Raw genomic sequence first — 21,702 nt, 5'->3', positions numbered from 1 at the left:
TTCAATAATGTTTTGGTCTTTCAGAGCTTTTGTTATTTTATCTGTTGCTGCTGGCACTATTAGTGCTAGTATTAGTTCTGCCCCTATTAAAGTGCAATAGAGCTTAGTGGTTAAATACCTAGGATCTACAATCAGACTGAGTCATTATAAACCATAGTTCCCCACTTAATGTCTATGTGACCTTAGCAATGTATTTAACTCACTGGGACTTGGTTATTTTATCTGTGAAATAAGAATAGTAGTGGTGGCCCTCTAATATAGTTGTTAGATTAAAATGAGAATTTAGAATAGTGTCTGGCACACACTAGCATAACACCATTGGCTATGATTATTTCTACTTGACTGACTCACATTTATGGATTTATTTTTATGTGCCAGGCACCAGACTAAGCCTTTTAGGTATATTATTTCATTTAGCCTCACAGCAATCCTATGAAATATAATAGATTAATATAATCATTGAACAACTAATACCTCTTAAATGATTAGGATATGCCAGACATTCTTCTGGGTGCTTAATTTGTAATAACTCATAGGTTCTGTAAATATCCATGTTTTGTAGATGAGGAATGAAGCATAGATAGTAAAATAAACTGTTCAAGATCACTCAACTAATAAGTAACAGAAATGGGCTTTGAATCCCAGATGTCTGGCCTAGTAACCATGCTCTAGACCACTACACAGCACTGCCCTTTTTATAGACAAGGAATCAGAAGCCTAGAGAGATTAAGTAACTTTCCAGTCACATAGTTATTAAGCAATAAAACTAAAGTTTTACAAAAATTTCTGTACAATATTTATGTCATCTTCTTTTTCTTTACCAACTTTATTGACCTTGGCCCCTTTACTCCCCTGCAAGCCTTCATCTTACTTGAACTTACATGCATGCTGGTCACCTTCTGTCTCCCTGACTTCATAGTTTCCTCTCTTCTCAATTTCAGTAAGCTTCATACTTACTTGACTTTAGGGGCATAATTGATTTCCCTCTATGATCACCCTAAACTCCATCATCTCCAAGATGTCATGGACTTATGGTCTCTTCTCTTGCCTTCCTTATCCTATCTACATTTCATCAAACCCTCTTCACAACTTCCCTTTTCATCACCTCACTCCTGACGTTCTTACTTCTACTCACGTGTACTACTGTGTCCAGCCATTTCCAATACTGCCCTAGTTTTTGGTATGTAATTTAATCTCTTCTATGTTTCAAAACTTTGCTGATCCATTTCCTCTTTGGAATTTCTTCATTCATTTTTAGATTAATCTTCCAAAGCCCAACTTTAAAGTTTCCTCCTGATGGACTTGTTTCCTGGTCACCCCAGCTGGAATGGACTTTTCTCTCCTTTGCTTTCCATTTGTACTCTTGTTTTGGCCTTTGGCATATGTTGTCTCTTGGCCACTTGTCTTTCTTTTTTTTTTCTATTACACCAAGGACATCCTTGCCTTTTTCTAGCTGCCTAGTTGCATCATGTAGATGAAAGAGCGCAGATTTACAGATTTCCGTATCTGACAGTTCTGGATTCAAATGGCTCTATTGCTTGCTTTTTTCTTGCACAGTCTGTCTCTATTCTCTGATTTATAAAATGAAAAGAAAGTGTAACTCAGAGAGTTGTTGTGAGGATTAAGTGAATTAATGTAGGTGGAGAAAGTATAGTAAGTGCTCTGTAAACTGTAGCTCCCTTCTCCACACAGTACCTTAAATATAGTCTCACAGAGGTTTGGAGTGTGAATGCATAAATGAGTGTTGAATGAAGTGGCTGCTTCAGTTTGGGCTGTATGTAGTACATCAAGAAAAACTATAAAGTCTTCCCATATTGGCCAAGAATTTTGATAATCATAATTTTAATAACTTGGCTGTTGATTTGGATATCATTTTCATGAAATTAGAAAAGAAGACTAGGTTCTGAAAATTTCGATGGATCGTATTCTTAAATAGTTAGAAAAAAGTCAATCCATTTATTTATTTATTTATTTATGGCTGTGTTGGGTCTTCGTTTCTGTGCGAGGGCTTTCTCTAGTTGCGGCGAGCAGGGGCCACTCTTCGTCGCGGTGCGCGGGCCTCTTACTATCGCGGCCTCTTTTATTGTAGAGCACGGGCTCCAGACGCGCAGGCTCAGTAGTTGTGACTCATGGGCCTAGTTGCTCCGCGGCATGTGGGATCTTCCCAGACCAGGGCTCGAACCCGTGTCCCCTGCATTGGCAGGCAGATTCTCAACCACTGCGCCACCAGGGAAGCCCAGTCAATCTATTTTTATGATGCAATGGCCACTAATAATGAAAATGGATTGTTAAACAGATTAAGAAAGGTAAAAGTAGGAAGCATTTAGAAATGTCACAGATTATATAATTGGAAACTATATTCAGGGTAAGAGTGGAAAATAAACATCTAAAGTGATCTATTGACATTTTATCTCAGGAATAGTAGTGTGATTTCAAGTAGCTTTGTGAAGATGATTATTTAAATTTATGGTTAGAATACTGAAACACATTACTAACTACATATTATGTGCATAATTAGGTATAAATCCCAGTGGCAAAACCCACTGACTTTGGAATCAGACTAGATTTGAAACAAGGCTCCTCTACCTAGAGCTGGTTAACAACTTGGGCAAGTGATTTCACTTATCTCAGGTTTAGTTTCTTCATCTATAAGATGGGTGTATTAATAATGCCCATGTCATTAGGTTGTTAGATGGTTGTGGGTTTTATGGCATGTGAAATGTTCATGTCCTGTCTAGCAAGTTAAATAAGCACTTATTAAATTTAGCTCTGACTATAGTATGAGTTGAGTAACAAATAGTTCATAATTGATTCAGCTCTACTAGCAGGTGATTTTATCCCCCAAGGGATATTTTGCAATTGCTGGAGACATTTTTGGTTGTCACAACTTGGAGGCATGTGCTACCGGCATATAGTGCATAAAGGTCAGGGGTGCTGTTAACATGATACAATGCACAGGACTACATCCCACAGCAAAGAATTAACCATCCTAAAATATCAATGTGTGGAGGTTGAGAAACCTTGAGCTAAAGAATGGATAAAATTCATCTCTCTCTAGTTTATCTAGAGATAGCAGTATTTTAAACTCTTTCAAATAGGGAGAAAGAAACTGATGATTAAAAGCTATATTCATAGAAAATAAACATCATGCATCATTCTTTCAAAATAAGTACAGTATTAGAAAAGACATATGTTAGATAAACCTGGATTTTAAAAAGTACAGTGTTTTTTTTGTTGTTGTTTTTATTTTTTTTGTAAAACTTAGCATGCAAAATTAGCACCTGGACTACTTATTAGAACAGATTTCCAGGCTTCACTCCTAGCACATTCTGGTTTGGAAAGTCTGGAGTGAGAAATCTGCATTTTTAATAGCACTCCAGGGAATTCTAATGCAGCTGGTTCATAGATGACAGTTTGAAGGAATTCTTCCAAAGGGCTGAATGGGGTGGATGCATAACTCATATAGACAATTTTGAAAATCCTTTAGCACCATGTAGCTCTGGTTCTCTTTATCCTTGATGTCTTAAGCAGCCCCAGTCTCATTATTATCAAGCATAATAAGCAAAATGGGATGGATCTACAGAAAGATACTCTCAACACTGGTTTTTCAGTATCAAGGCCTACCCATATGCCCAGAACTCCTGTGTCATCTGCACTTTCTGCCTTCATCCTCTCTGTTGTACATGTTCAACATTCAAACTCCCAGAACAGGGGGAAAATATGTTTTCCTCATTGGGCTTTGAGATCAGGTACCATTTACCACTATGTCCAGGAAACTTGCTACATACATTTCCTTCTATCTAGTTCCTCTCAGCCCTAAAGGAAACCTCCAAAGTGTTCTGGGGTTTGCACACAAGAACATGCGTATTTCAGTCTTAAAAGAGGTGAAAATTCCTTTAACTTGAAAGTAATCAAGCATGAAAATACATTTTAAATCAATTTAAATAACAATTTTGGATTTTTATTTTATAAAGATAGGTTATGGGATTTTTGCATTTATTTTCTAAAAAATAAATCCATATTTGGCAGAAGTTTAATATCACTGCATGTGTGGCATTTTAATGAGAATAATCATTTCTAGGAATAGAAAGTTTCTATTTTGTGCTCAACATTTAGGAAATAAGTTATTCTTTGACTCAAACTCAAAGATACCTATTTAGCAAACAGCACAGAGGAAGAATGGAACAGAATATTCACCTCCTGAGTGACTAGTTACCTCTGAAGAAAAGCCATTGAGGACACGTACATATTAGGCTACATCAAGTAAATAAATGTATTTGGCCCAGTCTATGATTCATAGAAAAAGAGCTGATCCACTTCAGCCCTTCATAAAGCCATTTCTCAAATTTCAGGAGCAAATTAATAATGATCAAGACCCCTTTCAGAAACTCATGTCTTTAACAGTTACATTTCAATGGGCCCTTGGAAAAATGAGAGCTTCTATGAGGCAACCAATCTTGACTGAATCCAAGGCTCAAAGTTTGACTTGAAAAAACTTGCACAGAACACACAGCTTAGCTCATTAGATATAATGTGTCCCCAAATTTCTTTGCCAGAAAATATTTCTAAATTTGCCCAGTTAAGGGGATGTTTTTCTTGCTTGGTATTAGCATTATGGAAGATTTTTCAGTTGATGATGGAATGGAATTTTTACTTGCAGATGGATAAAAGTGTTAGCAACTTTGAATTGTGGTTTATATGTATGCAAGGGCAGGTGTGCCTCAGACAGAATCCCACCACCTACCCATCTACACAAAAAGACAGACAAACCTGAGATAGATATATTAAGTGATCATGATTTCTATTATAAACATGTCCTGAGGGAGCTGATCATGAGATTTGTTTCATAAAATTTTATGAATGGAATCATATTTACCATACTTCATGGTATCACATGAGTTACAATTCCATTTAGGCATTTATTATTTCTTCAACAACTCTTCAGTGAGTATCTACTATGTATCAGGCACTGTGCTATGCATTAGAGATACAAAAGTGTATCTAAAAAACAAGCTCTTGCCCTTAAGCACCTTACATTGTAGACTGATATATAGACCAAAAACATATACAATGATTAATTATCTATTTACAATTTGTAATTAGGTCTGTGAAGAAAGTGAAAAAATTAAGTATAACCAGATTTATTGGGTCTTTCTTTTATTTCTTGTGCTTCAAATGATATAGCAATGCAAGGTAGTCCAAGTATCTATTTGCAGTGGCTAGCCAATCAAGTTCAGAACATTCTTATTCTTTTAGAATAAAACAGTCTACCTTAAAATTGCTTGCAATTAACCTTGATCTGAGAAATGTAGATCTATTAATTCCTTTTATTTTTCAGGGTTTTTGGAGCTGCCATACTTCTTACCTCTACCCTGAATATGCTAATCCCATCAGCAGCCAGAGTGCATTATGGGTGTGTCATCTTTGTTAGGATACTGCAGGGACTTGTTGAGGTATGCAACTACAGGATGACATCATTTTAAGGTTGGCATGCTAGTAAGAATCAGAAGATTATCTTTGTTTTGATCTACAAATAAATATATTTTATTAGGTTGTGTCTACAGAGTGCTAAAAAAATTGGAAAATTAGAAATCAGATGTCTTTAAATGATGACAAACTACAACTGTGACAGCTTACCCCACTTCTCTAGAATTTAGTGGTGTTAAAGAAATGTCTAGTGACTATTTGATTTAAAAAAAAAACAACAGGCACTTTTGTTAATGTGCTGTGATAAAAATTTTGAGTCCATCCTCTGCTGGTGATAACCTTGAATTAATACCTTTGGAGAGTTTTATAACAAGTCCCTGTTGGCTTTAAATCACGATCTGAGTTTTCACTAAAACATTTCATTGAATGTATACTTTTGGCGTCTAACTCTAATGATTGACTTTTGCTCCATCAGCCTGTAGCCTTTGAAAGAACATCACTTAAAAACTTGAGAATGGCGTACCTGTTGCCCCTTCTCTTTCCATGAAGTATGGTGGGAGTAGACAAGCCAGATAAAGTGTTAAGGCACTGAAAACAATTTCCTGTCTCTCCATAAAGAAAAAAGAAATGATAGGATCAAGATAACAGAAAAAGAATATTTTTAAGGTTTTAAGTTCTAGACACTAATTTCAGGAAGTATGACCTTCAAGGATCTAAGCGTCACCATCCTCTGTAGGGATTCCTTATAGTTAGGAATAACTGAGTTTAACGCCTCACAAAAATGTGTCTCAAATTACTCTAACTGTTCAGAATTGCAGATGAACTGAGTAATAGAGGATCTTTTCTTTGGCCTTAATCAGAAGAAACTTGAGGTAGCAGGAAGTCTTGAAGGGTGGGAAGAATTTGAACAGTTGACTAAAAAAGAGGCCATGTCTTACCTGGTCTGGGCTGAAAGTTTTTAAAATGGAATTTCATGGAATGAGCAAAGAAAGGCCCATGAGTGGCAGCTTTCCCTAAGACCTTGCACCCATTCTAAGGAAACAGCATTGCATCAGAGAAGTGAATGTACTTATTTTCCAATGATCCTGCATCCTAAATGGTGATGGATATCTTCTCCCATCATAGGGCGTCACCTACCCAGCATGTCATGGGATATGGAGCAAATGGGCCCCTCCTCTAGAGAGGAGTAGACTGGCAACCACCTCCTTTTGTGGTGAGTATTATGTGCAGATATAGTTATGGCCGGCAAAAGCTTAGGAACAACTTTGATAAGAGTTGGAAGTTGGTAAAGCTCACCTGTAAAACCATTTGTGGTGTGTCTGTATGTATACGTGAGGAAAGGTTTTTGACCCACCATTTCAATTTCTGTAATTATTATTAGTCTCCTCAAATCCTCTATTCCTTCTTACATTTTGTATTTTATAGTAGTTTGTTCATTTCATCTGGTTTTCAAATATACTCATGAATAATTTTTATTATAGTCTTTTAAATGTTTTTTTAAATTATAGTATTGTATTGTTTTTATATATCTGACTTGGGTAAGTAGGTAATATTCACTTGTGTAGTCTTGTACTCCTAAGGCTAAGTACATAGACATATGTATGTGTTTGGATGTGCATGGGTGTGAGTGCACACACACCCAAGTGTGCAAGGGTGTGTTTGTGTGATCCAACCAAGAAACATGAAATGAAGTCAAGAATTTTATTGATTTCACTTACCTTCCTCCCATTTTCTCTTCTACTTTAGGTTCCTATGCTGGAGCTGTGATTGCAATGCCTTTAGCTGGCATTCTTGTACAGTATACTGGCTGGTCTTCAGTATTCTATGTCTATGGTATGTTGCATTTCTATACAATAGAGTTAAAAGAAATGTGCATAAACTAAAACAGTAAGATAGATCAGTGACTATATTGTGTTTGCTAATTATTATTTTTTCATTAAGATTCCTTTCCTTTTATTCTGAGAAGATCAAGGAAAATGTTTTATCTCTGTGATATTCTCTACACTGTTATTTTTTGTTTTTCAAAGCAACCACATTGCTGATGGAAACTTTGTAATGTATGGTATGTGTTGTCCTTGATTATGAAATAATTAAATTAGCTCTTGATTCAAAGCTGATTAGGAGGAAGAAGCTGGGCAGCACCCACTTCTCTTTTTCGGCTACTGCTTTTTTGGGCATTTCCCTAATCCTGCTTCCTCAAGACTCAATAGGGGTAGAAAGCTGAAAGGTGATATTAGCGCTAATGCAAAAATTCAGTTTTGTGATGAACTATTAGCAGTCAGCTGCAGCAGCAGCACATTTTAGTCCATATTTCCCCAGAATTAAAGAAGATTAAGTGGAAAAAACTGACACGAAACCCAAAGTCCAAACTCCCCTTCTGTTCACTTTCTAACCAGAACCTGGAAGCATAGTACTTGAAAGTATCCCTGTAGTGTCTCTCTAAGAGATTCTTTTTTAATAAAAAGGAAAGAAGAAATATAAGAGATCTGGATTCCAACTGATATTGTCACTGATTAATACCATTTTTGAACATGGGCAGAAGAATCTGAAAGATTAATGAAGTCATGGTGAGCAGAACAGGACCTGGCTGCTTCCAAATTTGCTATGATCCATTCTAATTTTGAAATGTTCTCATTAAAGCAAGTTCTTGTATTTGCAGAATGTTGTTAAATGTACTTTATGGTAGGGTCTCTTATCCTGGTTCAAAAGCCATGGTTGGTTCCCACTAGCTATCTATTTTACATTTGGTAGTGTATATGTGTCAGTGCTACTCTCTCACTTCGGGAAGCAACTGCATAGCACAGGGACATCAGCTCGGTGCTTTGTGACCACCTAGAGGGGTGGGATAGGGAGGGTGGGAGGGAGACTCAAGAGGGAGGGGGTATGGGGATGTATGTATACATATAGCTGATTCACTTTGTTATACAGCAGAAACGAACACAACATTGTAAAGCAATTATACTCCAATAAAGATGTTAAAAAAAAAAGCCGTGGTTGGGTTTTGGATTCATGAATGCCCTAAATGGTAAGCCATACATGTACTTGTACATATTTTTGTGTTCTAGGGAGATCTTTTTATCAGATTTTAATCCATACCTTTTGTTTGATTTTTTTAAAAGCCCATAATTCAAAGAGGTTTAAAGCACTTACTTATAGGGTATATATTACAAGTTGGTATTGCCATCCATTAAATTCTCTGATTTGTGCCTTAGTCCATTACTTAATTGAAGATGTGATGTGACTTTAGAGTAAGAATATTAATTTCCACAGAGGACTCATGACAACCAACCTCATTATTTCAAGTTATATCTCAATATTTATCATTGAATGCTACAAAGTTTAAATATCAATCTGAAAATGTCATATAATTGTACTTGTTTACTTGCTGTGTGTAACAAAAATTTGGTCTTTGAGCCACACATTCAATATTCATATTTTAAAAATTAATGAGATAAGACCCATATGGCAGCTTAAGTTAAAAAAATATAATGCATATATAGCAATTAGCAGAGTGTCTGGCATTTTAGATGTATTCAGTTAGTGGAAATGATAATTATTACTAAATTACAAGAGTTCTCATTTATTGAGTGCTTATTTTGTGCCATCCTCTGTGCTAGTTGTTTTATGTATTACCTCCTTTAACTTCTGTTTGCAACAATCTTATAAAAAAAAGGAATTATTTCATAGCGGAGATTTTCAGGGATTTAGTTACTGATTAGAAGATGTAGCTAATGAGTGACACAGCCAGGATTCTCATCTGGGAAGAGCCATACTCCATAACTGCTACACTATACCAAATTTTCATACACCATCTGATTCCAAATAGTGTTTGCTGTCATGTTCAGTAATTAAAAGGGCACAGCACATCAGAAGTTATGGTATTCAGGAACACTTGGAGATTGAACAGTCAAAAAAAAACCCAAAACAGTATTATAGAGGTCAGGGGCATTTATATTGTTACCCAGGGGGGAAATAGAACAGCATGAGGCAGAAATGAAATGGCCAGTTGCTGGGAAACCAGAATAAATTATGTGAAAGTTTTCTATTATTAATGCTTCAGATTTATATTGCACAATAAGGGTATATTTTAATGGTGAGAGTGCTATATAAAGGGATGAAAAAGAACTTGCAGTAGTATATTTATTATATTGGAATTCATAACTTTCATCTGCCCAAACAATGATCAATAGGCAATAGTATGTGCTGTGGTATACAGTCACATAAACTGCTGAATGTTATCACATTAATTACAGAAGCCCATTTTTCATGTATAATAGTTATTCAGGCTAAAATATTCTTCTAGATTTTATTTAATAGTCTGTTTACTAGATCTGGAAGTGCTAACAGGAGAGGGAAACAAGCATTTCTTTTCCCTGGAAATGCAGACCACTGGCACATATTAAAGACAGACAAAAATAAAAGGATTCACTCCTAGAGAAATTTTTTGAGGACAGGATTTTTGTCTTGTTTATCATATTTGTCTCACTCAGCAGAGTGCCTGGAAGAGTAGCTTCTCAGTAAATCTTTGTTGGTTGTATGAACATGTTCCAAACTACACCATTCAATAATTGTTTATTGTGAATTTCCTGTGTATCCACATTATTTAATAGTGACAAAGAGATAAAACTACAGGACCAATTTTCAGGATGCTTGAAGTCTGGTGGCAAAAGACAAGCAAAGATGGCTAGATTCATTTGGAGAAACATAAGCTTGAATTCATATTCTATGGAATATCACAAGATTATTGTAGTTTTATTCCAGTAAATGACTGTTAAATGGAAGTATTTATGATGGCTTTTCCTTTTGAACTTTTGCTTTCAGGAAGCTTTGGAATGATCTGGTACATGTTTTGGCTTTTGGTGTCTTATGAGAGTCCTGCAAAGCATCCTACTATTACAGATGAAGAACGTAGGTACATAGAAGAAAGCATTGGAGAGAGTGCAAATCTTTTAGGTGCAATGGAAGTAAGAACTTTATTATGGTGTATATTCCTATTCTTGTTCTCCATCTCACCTCCCTTTGACCAACAAGATTATTTTATGAGTCCCTATTCAACAAAACTAATTTGGTATCAATCATGATTGTTTTCTTTACTCCATGCATATTCCCTGATTTAGAAATTATTGCTACTTCCTCCATCTATGATTTATTTTCTTTTCCTTATCTTTTCTTATGCATCTTCAAATTTCAACTGAATTATAGCTATGACTGTAAACCTCAGCAAGTTTTTAAAAACAGTTCAACATAGCTTATAATTGAAACAAATTCAACCAATATTTGTTAAATTTAGATTATAGGAAATGTCAAATCACCTAACACAGTCATGAAAAGGGCTAGTTTTGTTCATTGAATATTCTAAATCTAAGTTTTATACATGTGTATTTCCATGTGATTTAGTAAGCATTAGTAAGCATTAGCATGCCAACCATAGGTAGCTAACCTGAAAAGTATTCTTAATATAATATAACCATTTTATTGATAAAATGTTACCAATTTTTTAGGACTACTATATGAAGATCAAGTATTATAAAGATAATGTTGTGAAGCCTTTTTCTGATTATGATTTAGTTTCTTGGGCAGGATTTGCTGATGTAGAGAGAAATGCAGTTGTATATCAATAAGTAAATATTTTAGCACACATATTAATACATCATAAATAGTAATTCATGAATAGCCATCTGATGCTACAAAAAAGAAAAGAAAAGAAAACTGTTAAGCAAAAGTAATGTATTTAGACAGGTTCAGTAATTCAGCACCTAATCAGTAGCTCAATTTCTTTATGCTAAGAGTTGGAAGTTACTCTGGCTGAGGAAGTTACATTGGCTGAGGAACCAATGCCCCTCATGCATTATGCTTCTCCTCTTTCTTTTAAAGGCTTCTCTCCAATTTCAACTCTATTTTATTTCAGCTCTGATTCTCTACTTCATTTATTAGGGAAGGCCTGTCTTTGACATCTCATCCTAGGTAAAAAAAAGGTCTGTCACCCATTGTTGCTGAGGGTATCTTGGCCTTTAATGAATAAGAAAAATGCCATATTGGATATCATTCAGAAGTCAAACCAGTACTTAAAAAAAATCTTACATTATAATTGTTCCATTAGCTAAATAGAGTGGCATTAGAACGTGCCCCTCCTGTTTCTTTCTGTAAAGAGACTGGTCATTTCTTTCTAATGGTAGCTACTCAAGAAGCAAGTGGTGATATGCGGGGTGGTGTGGATGTTGGCAGTAAGCTCTGGTGCCCACCAGCTCCAGTTGCTCTGAATGGAATCTAAACATAGACTAATCTATGGTGAGTTCAGTACTTTGCTTCAATTTCTAGTCAAAAATAGTCTGATTGGCCCATATCTTTAGTGATCAAATATACTTCTTTTATTTACCAGTTCTCGAGAGGTTGTGTGTCCAGGTCAGGCATAAATTTTTTAAAACAATAAGAAATTTAATCTAATTGAAAACCAATTTCTGGAAATGAGCCAAAAAGGAATAATTTGTAGATTGATAAAACAGTATAGATAAGCTCAAACTCCCCATTTTCTAGACCTTACTGTGTTTCTAGACACAATATTTTACTTCTTACTGATGTTTTTTACTTTCCTGAAGTAAATTTAAAAATGAGATCAAGTGGGAATAGGACTTGTACTTTAGTTATTTTGAGCTTTTTGTGATCAATTTCAATAACAATTGAAAGAATAAGTAACAGGAACATCCATATATCCACTGTATAGAAACAAGTTTTTAACATCTTGCCTTATTTATTTCACTTTTCTTTTTGCTGAACGATTTTAAAGTAAATGAGGTATCATAACTCTTTACCCCAAAATACATGCATCTCTAGAAAAATAAGAATATTCTCCTTCACAGACTAAGTACTATCATCATACCTAACACAACTGAAAATAATTCTCTAACATTATCTAATAACTAGATCATTTTCAAGTTTCTGATACCCGATTCAAATCCTAATACCTAGTCAATATTCATGTCTTTTGTAGCCATTTGTTTTGAGTCTGGATCCAATTAAGGATCACATATTGCAGTTGACTCTAATGTCTTTTAAATCTCTATTTTTTTCTTTACAAGATAATTAAATATAAATACATACAGAAAAGTGCACAAATCGTAAGCAAATAGCTTGCTGATTTTTTATAAACTAAACACACCTGTGAAGCAAACAGCAGTTCAGTAAATAGAATGTTATCAGAATACCATAAGCCCTCCTACAGCTACCAACAATTTTTTAAGATATATGATTGGACACTTTTCTCTTATATTTGTTGAAATGTTTTGCAGCCTGAAGAAAAAGTACTTAATAGAGATGATCCTGGTATGAATTAAAAACAACACCTTCTCAGCAGGAAAAAAATATTTTCTTATGATGTTCTGAAGTTATTACTTATTCAACTATAATGTTATAATAGACATTCCTGCATTTGGCCATCTTTGAAATAAGTAGATTCATCTAGCACCACTTTTCCAGAACACATCAGAAAAAATTCTTTTAACTCTGCACTTTTTGAATCTATCTATGATGGTGTCACTAGAACTTTTATCTAAAGCCACAATACTCACTGTTTATTATTAGGACAGGTTTTTGTGTTTTGATTTGTTCCTTGTGAGCACCACAATATATCTTCCTACTATATTGCTTTAAAGTGATCTGTAAGAAGTTTCATTAGATTCACAATTAATACTAGCAATTATGAGGTTCTACATCCAGGAATAATTACTAAATCTGTGTAAAATATGTATGCCACCTCTTTTACTAATTTGGTCAGGTTAATAATCCAAAGCTAGCATTAAACACAGTTAGAGTAGGCTATTGTTTCTTCACCAAACAGTATTTCAGTGCTCAAAATAAAGAATTGAGAAAGTGTTTGGAACTGTGAGAGATGTTAAGGTCTAAAAGAGATGTTAAGGTCTAAAAATATTAGTCTTGGGGAAAGATATTTGTTTTATATTTGGGCATACACAGGATCTTTAAGTATACTAGGTGTAATTTTTTGAGTGTCATAAGCAAAGCCAATCATATTTAAGTTAATTTTGAATGTCTTGAATATCATAAATAACTAGTTATGATGTATCCATGGTGTGCTGGGTGGCCACATGCTTTAACCCAGATGTATACCATGTGAATTTTACCGAATCTTGCACTCCAGTGTCACAGAGTTTATACTGATATGCACTGGCTATCAAGAGAATTTGTAGTTAGGTAGTGTTATCATTGACTTTTGATAGGGCCTAGGATATTGCACTCTTAATTCTTCTTATTTTTCTCCTCCTAACTATTGATACATTGAATTTTCAACATTTTAAATAAAATATGTCAGATACCAACAAGGTCACTGATTTGGCAGTGAGTTTTAGCTGAGACCTGATCTATCACTGCCAAAACAAAACAAAGATCTTGGAAACTAGGATCTCTGCTTTTGGAATTACTTTTCTATAAATATAGAATCTTGTATATTTCTAAAACTAAATCAATTTAATCAGAACGAGAGACTGATATCCTTTTCTCTTCTTTCAACAATTATTCATGCAGCTAAGTTTGACTGGACTGTTGCAATTAATGATTCACTACCTCCTGCCTACCTCCTACTCATGCCCCAACGTACATATCCTAAAAATGCGAAGTATCTATTATTCCCATTTAAGTTAGAAAATATTTATAATGGTCAGAATGGCTCTCTTTTTGGGATTTCAGAAATTCAGGACTCCATGGAGGAAATTTTTTACATCTATGCCAGTCTATGCAATAATTGTTGCAAACTTCTGCAGAAGCTGGACTTTTTATTTATTGCTTATTAGTCAGCCAGCATATTTTGAGGAAGTCTTTGGATTTGAAATCAGCAAGGTATGTAAAAATTATCCTTCTTTAACTAGAGCATTATTTTTTTACTTAAGTTCCTTTGCCAAGATTTTACCTTCTAAATTTCATGAGTTATTCATTTATTTATTCAACAAATAACTTCTAATAAACAAAGACTAAGTAAGGTGTATGAGTGCCTACTACAATCAAGTGCCTGATAGAAATGGCTCTTTGTTGCTGGGAGCACAGACAAAACAGACCTATTCTCTGCCCTCAGAGAGCTTACATCCTGGTTGAGGTGGGTAGCAATATAGCCTTTTCCCTGTAAATAAACATAATTCCCTTGAAGTTTCAGGTCAAAGACAATACAACAGTGAACAAAAATTCTTTTATTACAATAGAATTGTATTTATATAATTATCAATCTAACTTTTCTTCAATGCTCTCAGAAATCTGTCTGGCTAAAAGATTTGAGGATAGCAAAAATATCTGAAAACATTCTTGTATGTTATTTATCCAGTTTAATCATTTAGCAAGCATTTGTGGAACATGATATGTGAAGATTTATGTGTTAGATTCAGAAATAAAAACGTGGTTCCTTTCCTCAAGAGTTCACAGCTTGGTGGTGTAGACAAAAATAATACATTTACAATTATAGCACAGCATTCTCAATGCTACAGACATTTATTTGTCGCTATGAAAATATAATCATTTTGAGATTTTTAGAAGGATAAAATGAACATAAAAATACTACTTTACATGAAATTTACAAAGTCCTTTCATACTCATGAACAACCTTGTTTGGTCTACCAGCTGGATAACTTTCGTCATTTCTATGGAAATGACGGAGAAACAGAGACTAGGGAAGGTATTTAAATTGCCTAAGGCCAAGCTAACAATAAGTGACAGAATCAAGTGTAAGCCCATATCCTTTGATTTATGTTTCAATTCCCTTTACTATGCCATTCAAATTCAGGTAAACCGTAATTCATTTAAGCATTTCACAAGTATTTGTTCAATGCCATCTCTGTGCCAAGCCCTTTGCTGAACCCATTTGTCTATATTGGCCATGGACTTGCTATTTCTCTTCATGTCATTACGTAAGTCCAGCTGGGCTCGCTATTCATATTATGTCTCTACTTGAAAGACTATCTGAGGCCTGGAACTGAAGAAAACCTGAATTTAGGAGTCTCTATTCTAAGAGCTCTTTTGTAATCCCTGTTTCTAAGGAAACTGTTTCCTCCATTCTTGAGACGAATGACTGCTTTAGACAGGGCTCCTCTCTCTGGAGCTGATCAAACATTGCAGGGTAGCCTTTGGGAGCTCTGAGAGGTGTTATACTTCTCAACAAAGGCTGCTGGAGGTGTGAGTCCATTTTCACAATCTAGGACAAATATGACACTGAGAGGCTATTAATAAAGTCAGATCTCGTCGGGGAGAGTGAAGGAGCCAATTGATGTTAATGAAACTGTGTGGTCATTCTGGCCTTGTAGCTCCAATTAATTGAAAATGCCTGAGTAAAAGCAACGATCTCTTGCAAAAACTAAATATAATCAGATATGTTGCTCTGATTCACTTACCATATTTTTAACTAAAATTTTGGATAAATTCTACACAGATTGGCCTGAAGATTTTAATTATACTGGTTAAAAAAAATTACTGACTTAACCTGAAAAATGTGAAAAGGAGGTGATTGAGGAAATAAAGCATGGGCTTTGGAGCCAGGCTGACATGGTCCCAAATCCAAGCTCTGCAAGAGACTGTTGATACATAACATAATCTTGGGCCTGCTCTTGAATAATTGTCATCCTCAGTTTTCTTACCTGTAAATAATGGTATTAAGACCATCTTTCAGAAGTGCAACAAAATTTAAGTGAACTAAAATATTTACATGGAGAATGGTTCTAACCAACCTTAGTTAAATTGAGTATCCTGTAGACAAAACCACAAGTGCAATGGCTTTTTCATACACACACACACACACACACAGAGTCTCAGCCTATACTCATATATAAAACTTCTCAACCCCTTGAGAATGACATAACCCTCCTTTAAGTCACAGTTTCTTCGTCAATGCACTGAGAATAATAATATTAAAAATTTTCCATCTGGAGCGAAAGAGAGAATTAAAGTGCTTGGATATTTAAGGTATTTTAGAGTCTTTTACTACCTTAATTACTAACCATACCATGTCAATGGTCGTGACACCACAGTATACAGCATTATAAAATAGAATCTTTTCTCAAACCTTCAGTAATCTAGTTCGGAAGGGCATGTTTATACAAATAATAAACATTTATCTAATACTTAACATTTTCCAGGAATTGCGCTTCAAAGTATACTTAGTAAAAATCTTCCTTGTATCTTTATACATACAAAATGTACTAAGTCCATATATGTGGTAATATAAAATTAACATGTATTTTGTTCATAATTTCTGCCCCCGTGATGTCCAGAGGACAATGTCTTACATATAATTATTGATCAGAACGTGTGTTTAATTGATGCTGGCAGGTTAGGCTTTAGATTGGGCCATTTAGTATGAAATTAGTACAGAAACTATATACCGCTCTATGACAATGTGACCAAGTATTGGTATTTGACAAGGAAATGCCTAAAACTGAGAATTGATTTGCATTTTTCTGGGCTCTTAATCTTTAGAAACTAAATATAAAACTCATAAGAGATATATATTTAAAATGGAATTAGGGTTTTAGCCTTATTATAAATTAAAATGAATTTTAAAATAGTCTCTTCAAGGTTTGTCTAATGTATTTCTCTTCTCTCTGACTCTGTCTCTGTCTCTCTTTCTCTCCCGCTCTCATGCTAATGATGAGATTTTGCAAACATATTTAAGACTATAAAAAGGATACATAAATGTGAATCACTCTGTGATAAAATTCAGGATAGTTTACTCATAAACTCAAAATTTACTGACTCAGAAAAAACGTATTATCTTCTAGAAGATAAAAAAGGATCAAAGTAAATTTGCTTAGCTTTTCTCATTTATTCTGTGGAAGTTATTGCTTATTCTGGGACTAAGTAAGTAAGTGGTCATTTAGAGACAGTATTTTTTTTCTTCCTTGTCCATAAAGAGCTTATGAGACTATTAAATTGCCCATATTACTTATGGTCACGTATATTTCTCCCCTTTCTGTTTTTCATCAGGTTGGCATGCTATCTGCTGTTCCACACTTAGTAATGACAATTATTGTGCCTATTGGAGGGCAGATTGCAGATTTTCTAAGAAGCAAGCAAATTCTTTCAACTACTACAGTAAGAAAGATCATGAATTGTGGTGGTAAGTACATAAATGATGTTAAGAGCATGTGTTTATTTCATGAAGTTCCAACTGATGTGAGTGAGTCAACTTTTTCCATGTGTATCAAATATGCTGTTAAATTTGCACCCTCGCTGTTCATTCATAATCATTCTCCCATCTTCAAATTTTCATAACTCCTAGTTTTAAATAATTGCATGACTAACTTTACCTTTCCCACCATTGAAACTTAAGGTTGTTTTTATTAAAACACAAAGAAGGCTTCAGTAACCTCTGTGCATAAATTATTACTGTTATTATTATTTTTTAAGATAGACTCCCTGAAGTGGTTTGCTAGGTCAAGTATTGATGTGTGATCATTTTTAACAGTTTTGACTCATCAGAAGAATTTACATAAATTTCTGAAATATTTTCACGTGTCTGTTTCTGAAGGTTTTGGCATGGAAGCAACGCTGCTTCTGGTTGTTGGTTATTCTCATACTAGAGGGGTAGCAATCTCGTTCTTGGTACTTGCAGTGGGATTCAGTGGATTTGCTATCTCTGGTAAGATACTTTTTAAAAAAATATGTACTTGTAACACTTTGATTTTTGTTAGTGATAAAAAGTCTATACATTCTACTTTCCGCTTTAACATTTTGAATGTTGAGAAGGTTTACTCAACATATTTCCACTAGAAAATAAAAATAATAAAACATTTAGAAATTATTATTTGGATATGTTACGACTCACTACTCACTTTTCCCCTGCTTACCCTTACTCTTTTTTTTAAGTGAATATCTCCTCCTCTCTGTGGAGTGACTATCACATATTAAGTATTGGATAACAAATCATACCTCCTTTCATTCTCATTATACCCCTGAGCTAACTTATCAAAAAGTAGTTATTAAGCACATGCTATGAACCTGGTATCTTTTAAGGAGGGTGGTGAATGTGGTAGAGGATACTCTATAGTCACCCACTTCTTAGAAGTTTGGGATTCTCTGAGCCACATCTTCTGTGTGTATTTCAGGTTTCAACGTTAACCACTTGGATATTGCTCCAAGATATGCCAGTATCTTAATGGGCATTTCAAATGGTGTTGGCACATTGTCAGGAATGGTTTGCCCTATTATTGTTGGTGCAATGACAAAGAATAAGGTAAGATAGAGCAAAAGAGATGTTCACTTGTAGAATATCTCTCTCATGGTTGGGGAAAAGCATTAAAATATTCTCTTTGGCATTCTCTTTGTGACCCAGTCACCACACCTCCGAGTAGGGGAGATAACTGAGGTTCAGAAGAGAATTTATCTCTAAGAGCTCTGAGGGAACCCTCTTCCTCAACCAATAAGTGTATGCTTTTCAACACCTTTTAATATTTCTGATATCCCTGGTGAGGCAAAACAACAACAACCTAGCTCATTATTAAAAACAAGTGGAAGTCTTCTGAGCTTTATTTGTAAACATCAATTCAGACTTCTCTGCAGTAATTGATGGAAGTATATTGTTATCAGCTATTTGTCTTTATAGGTAGAGCTTCTAAATTATGGTTTACCAAAAGGAAATAAAAGAAGTGGGAGAAAAAATATGTAACTCAATGGAAATTAAAAGATAGGTTATGAATATTTTAAAAATTAGCAGACCTTAGATATATTTGGAGTTCTATTTCAGAACTTTAGATTAAAATTTTTTTTAATTTTTTGAATGAAAGTCATAGTATTATAGAGCATTTCTATCACATTATTTGCTTTGTGTGATCAGAACAGGTGTTTCCCCTGAAGATAGCATTTTATGAAAAGCTTGATGGTGGAACATTCAGAGATGTTAGGCTTTTCAAACATGGGGAGTTTGTTCTCACACTGCCACTTTTTGTCACTGCAGTCACGTGAAGAGTGGCAGTATGTCTTCCTGATCGCTGCCCTAGTCCACTATGGTGGAGTTATATTTTATGCAATATTCGCCTCAGGAGAGAAGCAACCCTGGGCAGACCCTGAGGAAACAAGTGAAGAAAAATGTGGATTTATCCATGAAGATGAGCTTGATGAAGAAACAGGGGACATTACTCAAAATTATATAAATTATGGTACCACCAAGTCTTACGGTGCCACAACACAAGCCAACGGAGGTTGGCCTAATGATTGGGAAAAGAAAGAGGAATCTGTACAAGAAGACGTACAAGACTCATACACTTACAAGGACCGAGGTGATTATTCATAACAAAGCTAATTGCTGGATTTATTTTTAGTGTTTGTGATTAAATTAATTGTGATTGCACAAAAATTTTTAAAAAAATGTGGTGTAAACATGTAAACATATCAGCCAGGCAAGTCTTGCTGTAAAAATGAAATCAAAACAAACTCATGAAGTTACCACCAAGTGCAATCTATAGAAGTTGTGAAATTCCATCGTTTCCATTCAAGTCATCCATTCTTGCATTTGTGATTTAAAGGTTGACTGGTCAAAACTGTAGAAGCAAGTAGTTAATCATTGGATTCATATGAGCGAAAACTCATCACCATTTAATAAAGCACAACTAAAACAGTTGGCACATCCCGTCCTACAAAGGTTAGGAAGCCAAAGCTACTTGATCATGCAAAATGCACTTATGTATTTGTTACACTGTAGGGCAAGATATCGTGCAGAAATCCTGCTAAAAAAAAGTGAAATTGTCATGTTGGCTGCATTAGATGTTGGCGACATTTACTGACTTAAATCATGGAGTTGAGATATCTGTCATGCAGAGAAGAATGTTGTGGGCTAGCAACTAGCAAGGTGTACTAAATAATTATTGTTATTACATAATGTAGAATATTTTGTTGATTCTCAAGAGGAATATCTTGCAGTGTTTTATATGAAATGCTTTGGCACAAACATTTATATCTGTGAAAAGGAACTTGTAAAGTGAGGGGTATGCTTCATGTTCTTCCATTCATTTACCTAACAGTATAAAACACTTCACACTCCAATAAAATCTGACTTTTCATGTAGCATATCACTTTTTTGCAAAAAATATTAAAAATAAACTCCAGTGTATTTTTTATTACAACTTTGTACTGGTTGTAACTGGCATTAGAAAAAGAAAAGATGCATACACCATAAAGAATCTAATAAGAAATTTACTATGGAGATATAGCCCTTAAAATGCAATATTAACAACAAAAGAAATAGAAATGATATAGATATCCTTCTTCCTTAGTAATTAAATATAGATAAAACTTGTGCCACAGAGCTATATATAATATGAAAAGATAAACTTAATAGAGATATTGTAAGTAGACAATTTTATTACTTAAATTCCCATTAAAATATTTGTCTTAAATATATAGGACAATAAATTATATTAAAATTATATCTATCTATATATCTGTATATCTTATACATATCCATACACAGATACATAATAAACAATCTTCAGAAAAAACCAAAAATAGCATACACCTAATGTTGGGTTAGGGGACTGCAATTTCTACTTTCATAGAGTCATAGAATTTTAGATGGGGCAGAGGCATTTTGCTTGTCATTTCTTAATATAACTCAACAGGAATTGTAACATTTGTGTACCGAGCAATAAGTGCAATGAATAAAATTTCCTGTCTGTATATTATCTTCATTTTGCTTGTGGTAGCTGTTTGGGTGGTTGGAATGAATTTTTTCCTTTAAAAAGTTAACATCAGACCTCTTTATAATGTTCTAAAATGACAGTGATGCATTTCCCAATTCAACTTAAAATACTATTGGTGTGTTTAATTGTCTATTCTGGATATTTGATCTGTTCATTGTATTGTGCTAGTGACTGGAGGCCCTGCTAATGCAAATATAAAACATAAAGTTTGTTTTAAAAATGCAAACGATTCTTGACCTTAAGATAATAAAAATATCTTTTGCTTTGCGTCTCAAAGTGATGTAATGTAATCATCGCTTCTGTTGTGTTGAATGAAAAGATGTGGACTATCATTTTGCTGCAGCAAAAAAAAAAAAGTATTAATAAAATGTTCTATTTATCCTTTTGCAAAAAAACAGTACATTAATTTGGGTTTATTTTATGTTGTTGTAGCTTGGCTTTGTATAGTTTAGCTTGTGTACGTCCCAACAAAATCAAATGCAGGCTCAAGAACATCAGCCTTTTCACCCACTTGAGGTTTAATGGAAGAACATGGCATTCTTTAGATTGTGTGGGATGTGGTTCCACAAAGAGAGTTTTACATCAAGAAATAGGA

The 21,702-nt window shown here is 34.5% G+C and overlaps 1 protein-coding gene across 1 annotated transcript in view; it reads left to right on the top strand.

The window, feature by feature from the left end:
* The window catches only part of SLC17A6 (solute carrier family 17 member 6), a 38,349-nt gene extending 16,863 nt beyond the window's left edge, over positions 1-21,486 (top strand). The window contains exons 4-12 of the mRNA XM_067749600.1: positions 5,339-5,453; positions 6,553-6,640; positions 7,174-7,260; positions 10,249-10,391; positions 14,125-14,274; positions 17,398-17,530; positions 17,942-18,052; positions 18,519-18,646; positions 19,367-21,486. Coding sequence (XP_067605701.1) covers positions 5,339-5,453; positions 6,553-6,640; positions 7,174-7,260; positions 10,249-10,391; positions 14,125-14,274; positions 17,398-17,530; positions 17,942-18,052; positions 18,519-18,646; positions 19,367-19,702 — 1,291 coding nt within the window. The 3' untranslated portion in view covers positions 19,703-21,486. The remainder of the gene's footprint in view (positions 1-5,338; positions 5,454-6,552; positions 6,641-7,173; positions 7,261-10,248; positions 10,392-14,124; positions 14,275-17,397; positions 17,531-17,941; positions 18,053-18,518; positions 18,647-19,366) is intronic.
* The last annotated feature ends 216 nt before the right edge of the window (positions 21,487-21,702 follow it).

This window comes from Pseudorca crassidens, chromosome 9 (assembly GCF_039906515.1).
Source record: "Pseudorca crassidens isolate mPseCra1 chromosome 9, mPseCra1.hap1, whole genome shotgun sequence".
NCBI classification, from domain to species: Eukaryota; Metazoa; Chordata; class Mammalia; order Artiodactyla; family Delphinidae; genus Pseudorca; species Pseudorca crassidens.
The sequence above is the reverse complement of the archived record's forward strand: the minus strand, read 5'-3'. Positions and strand labels throughout refer to the sequence as shown.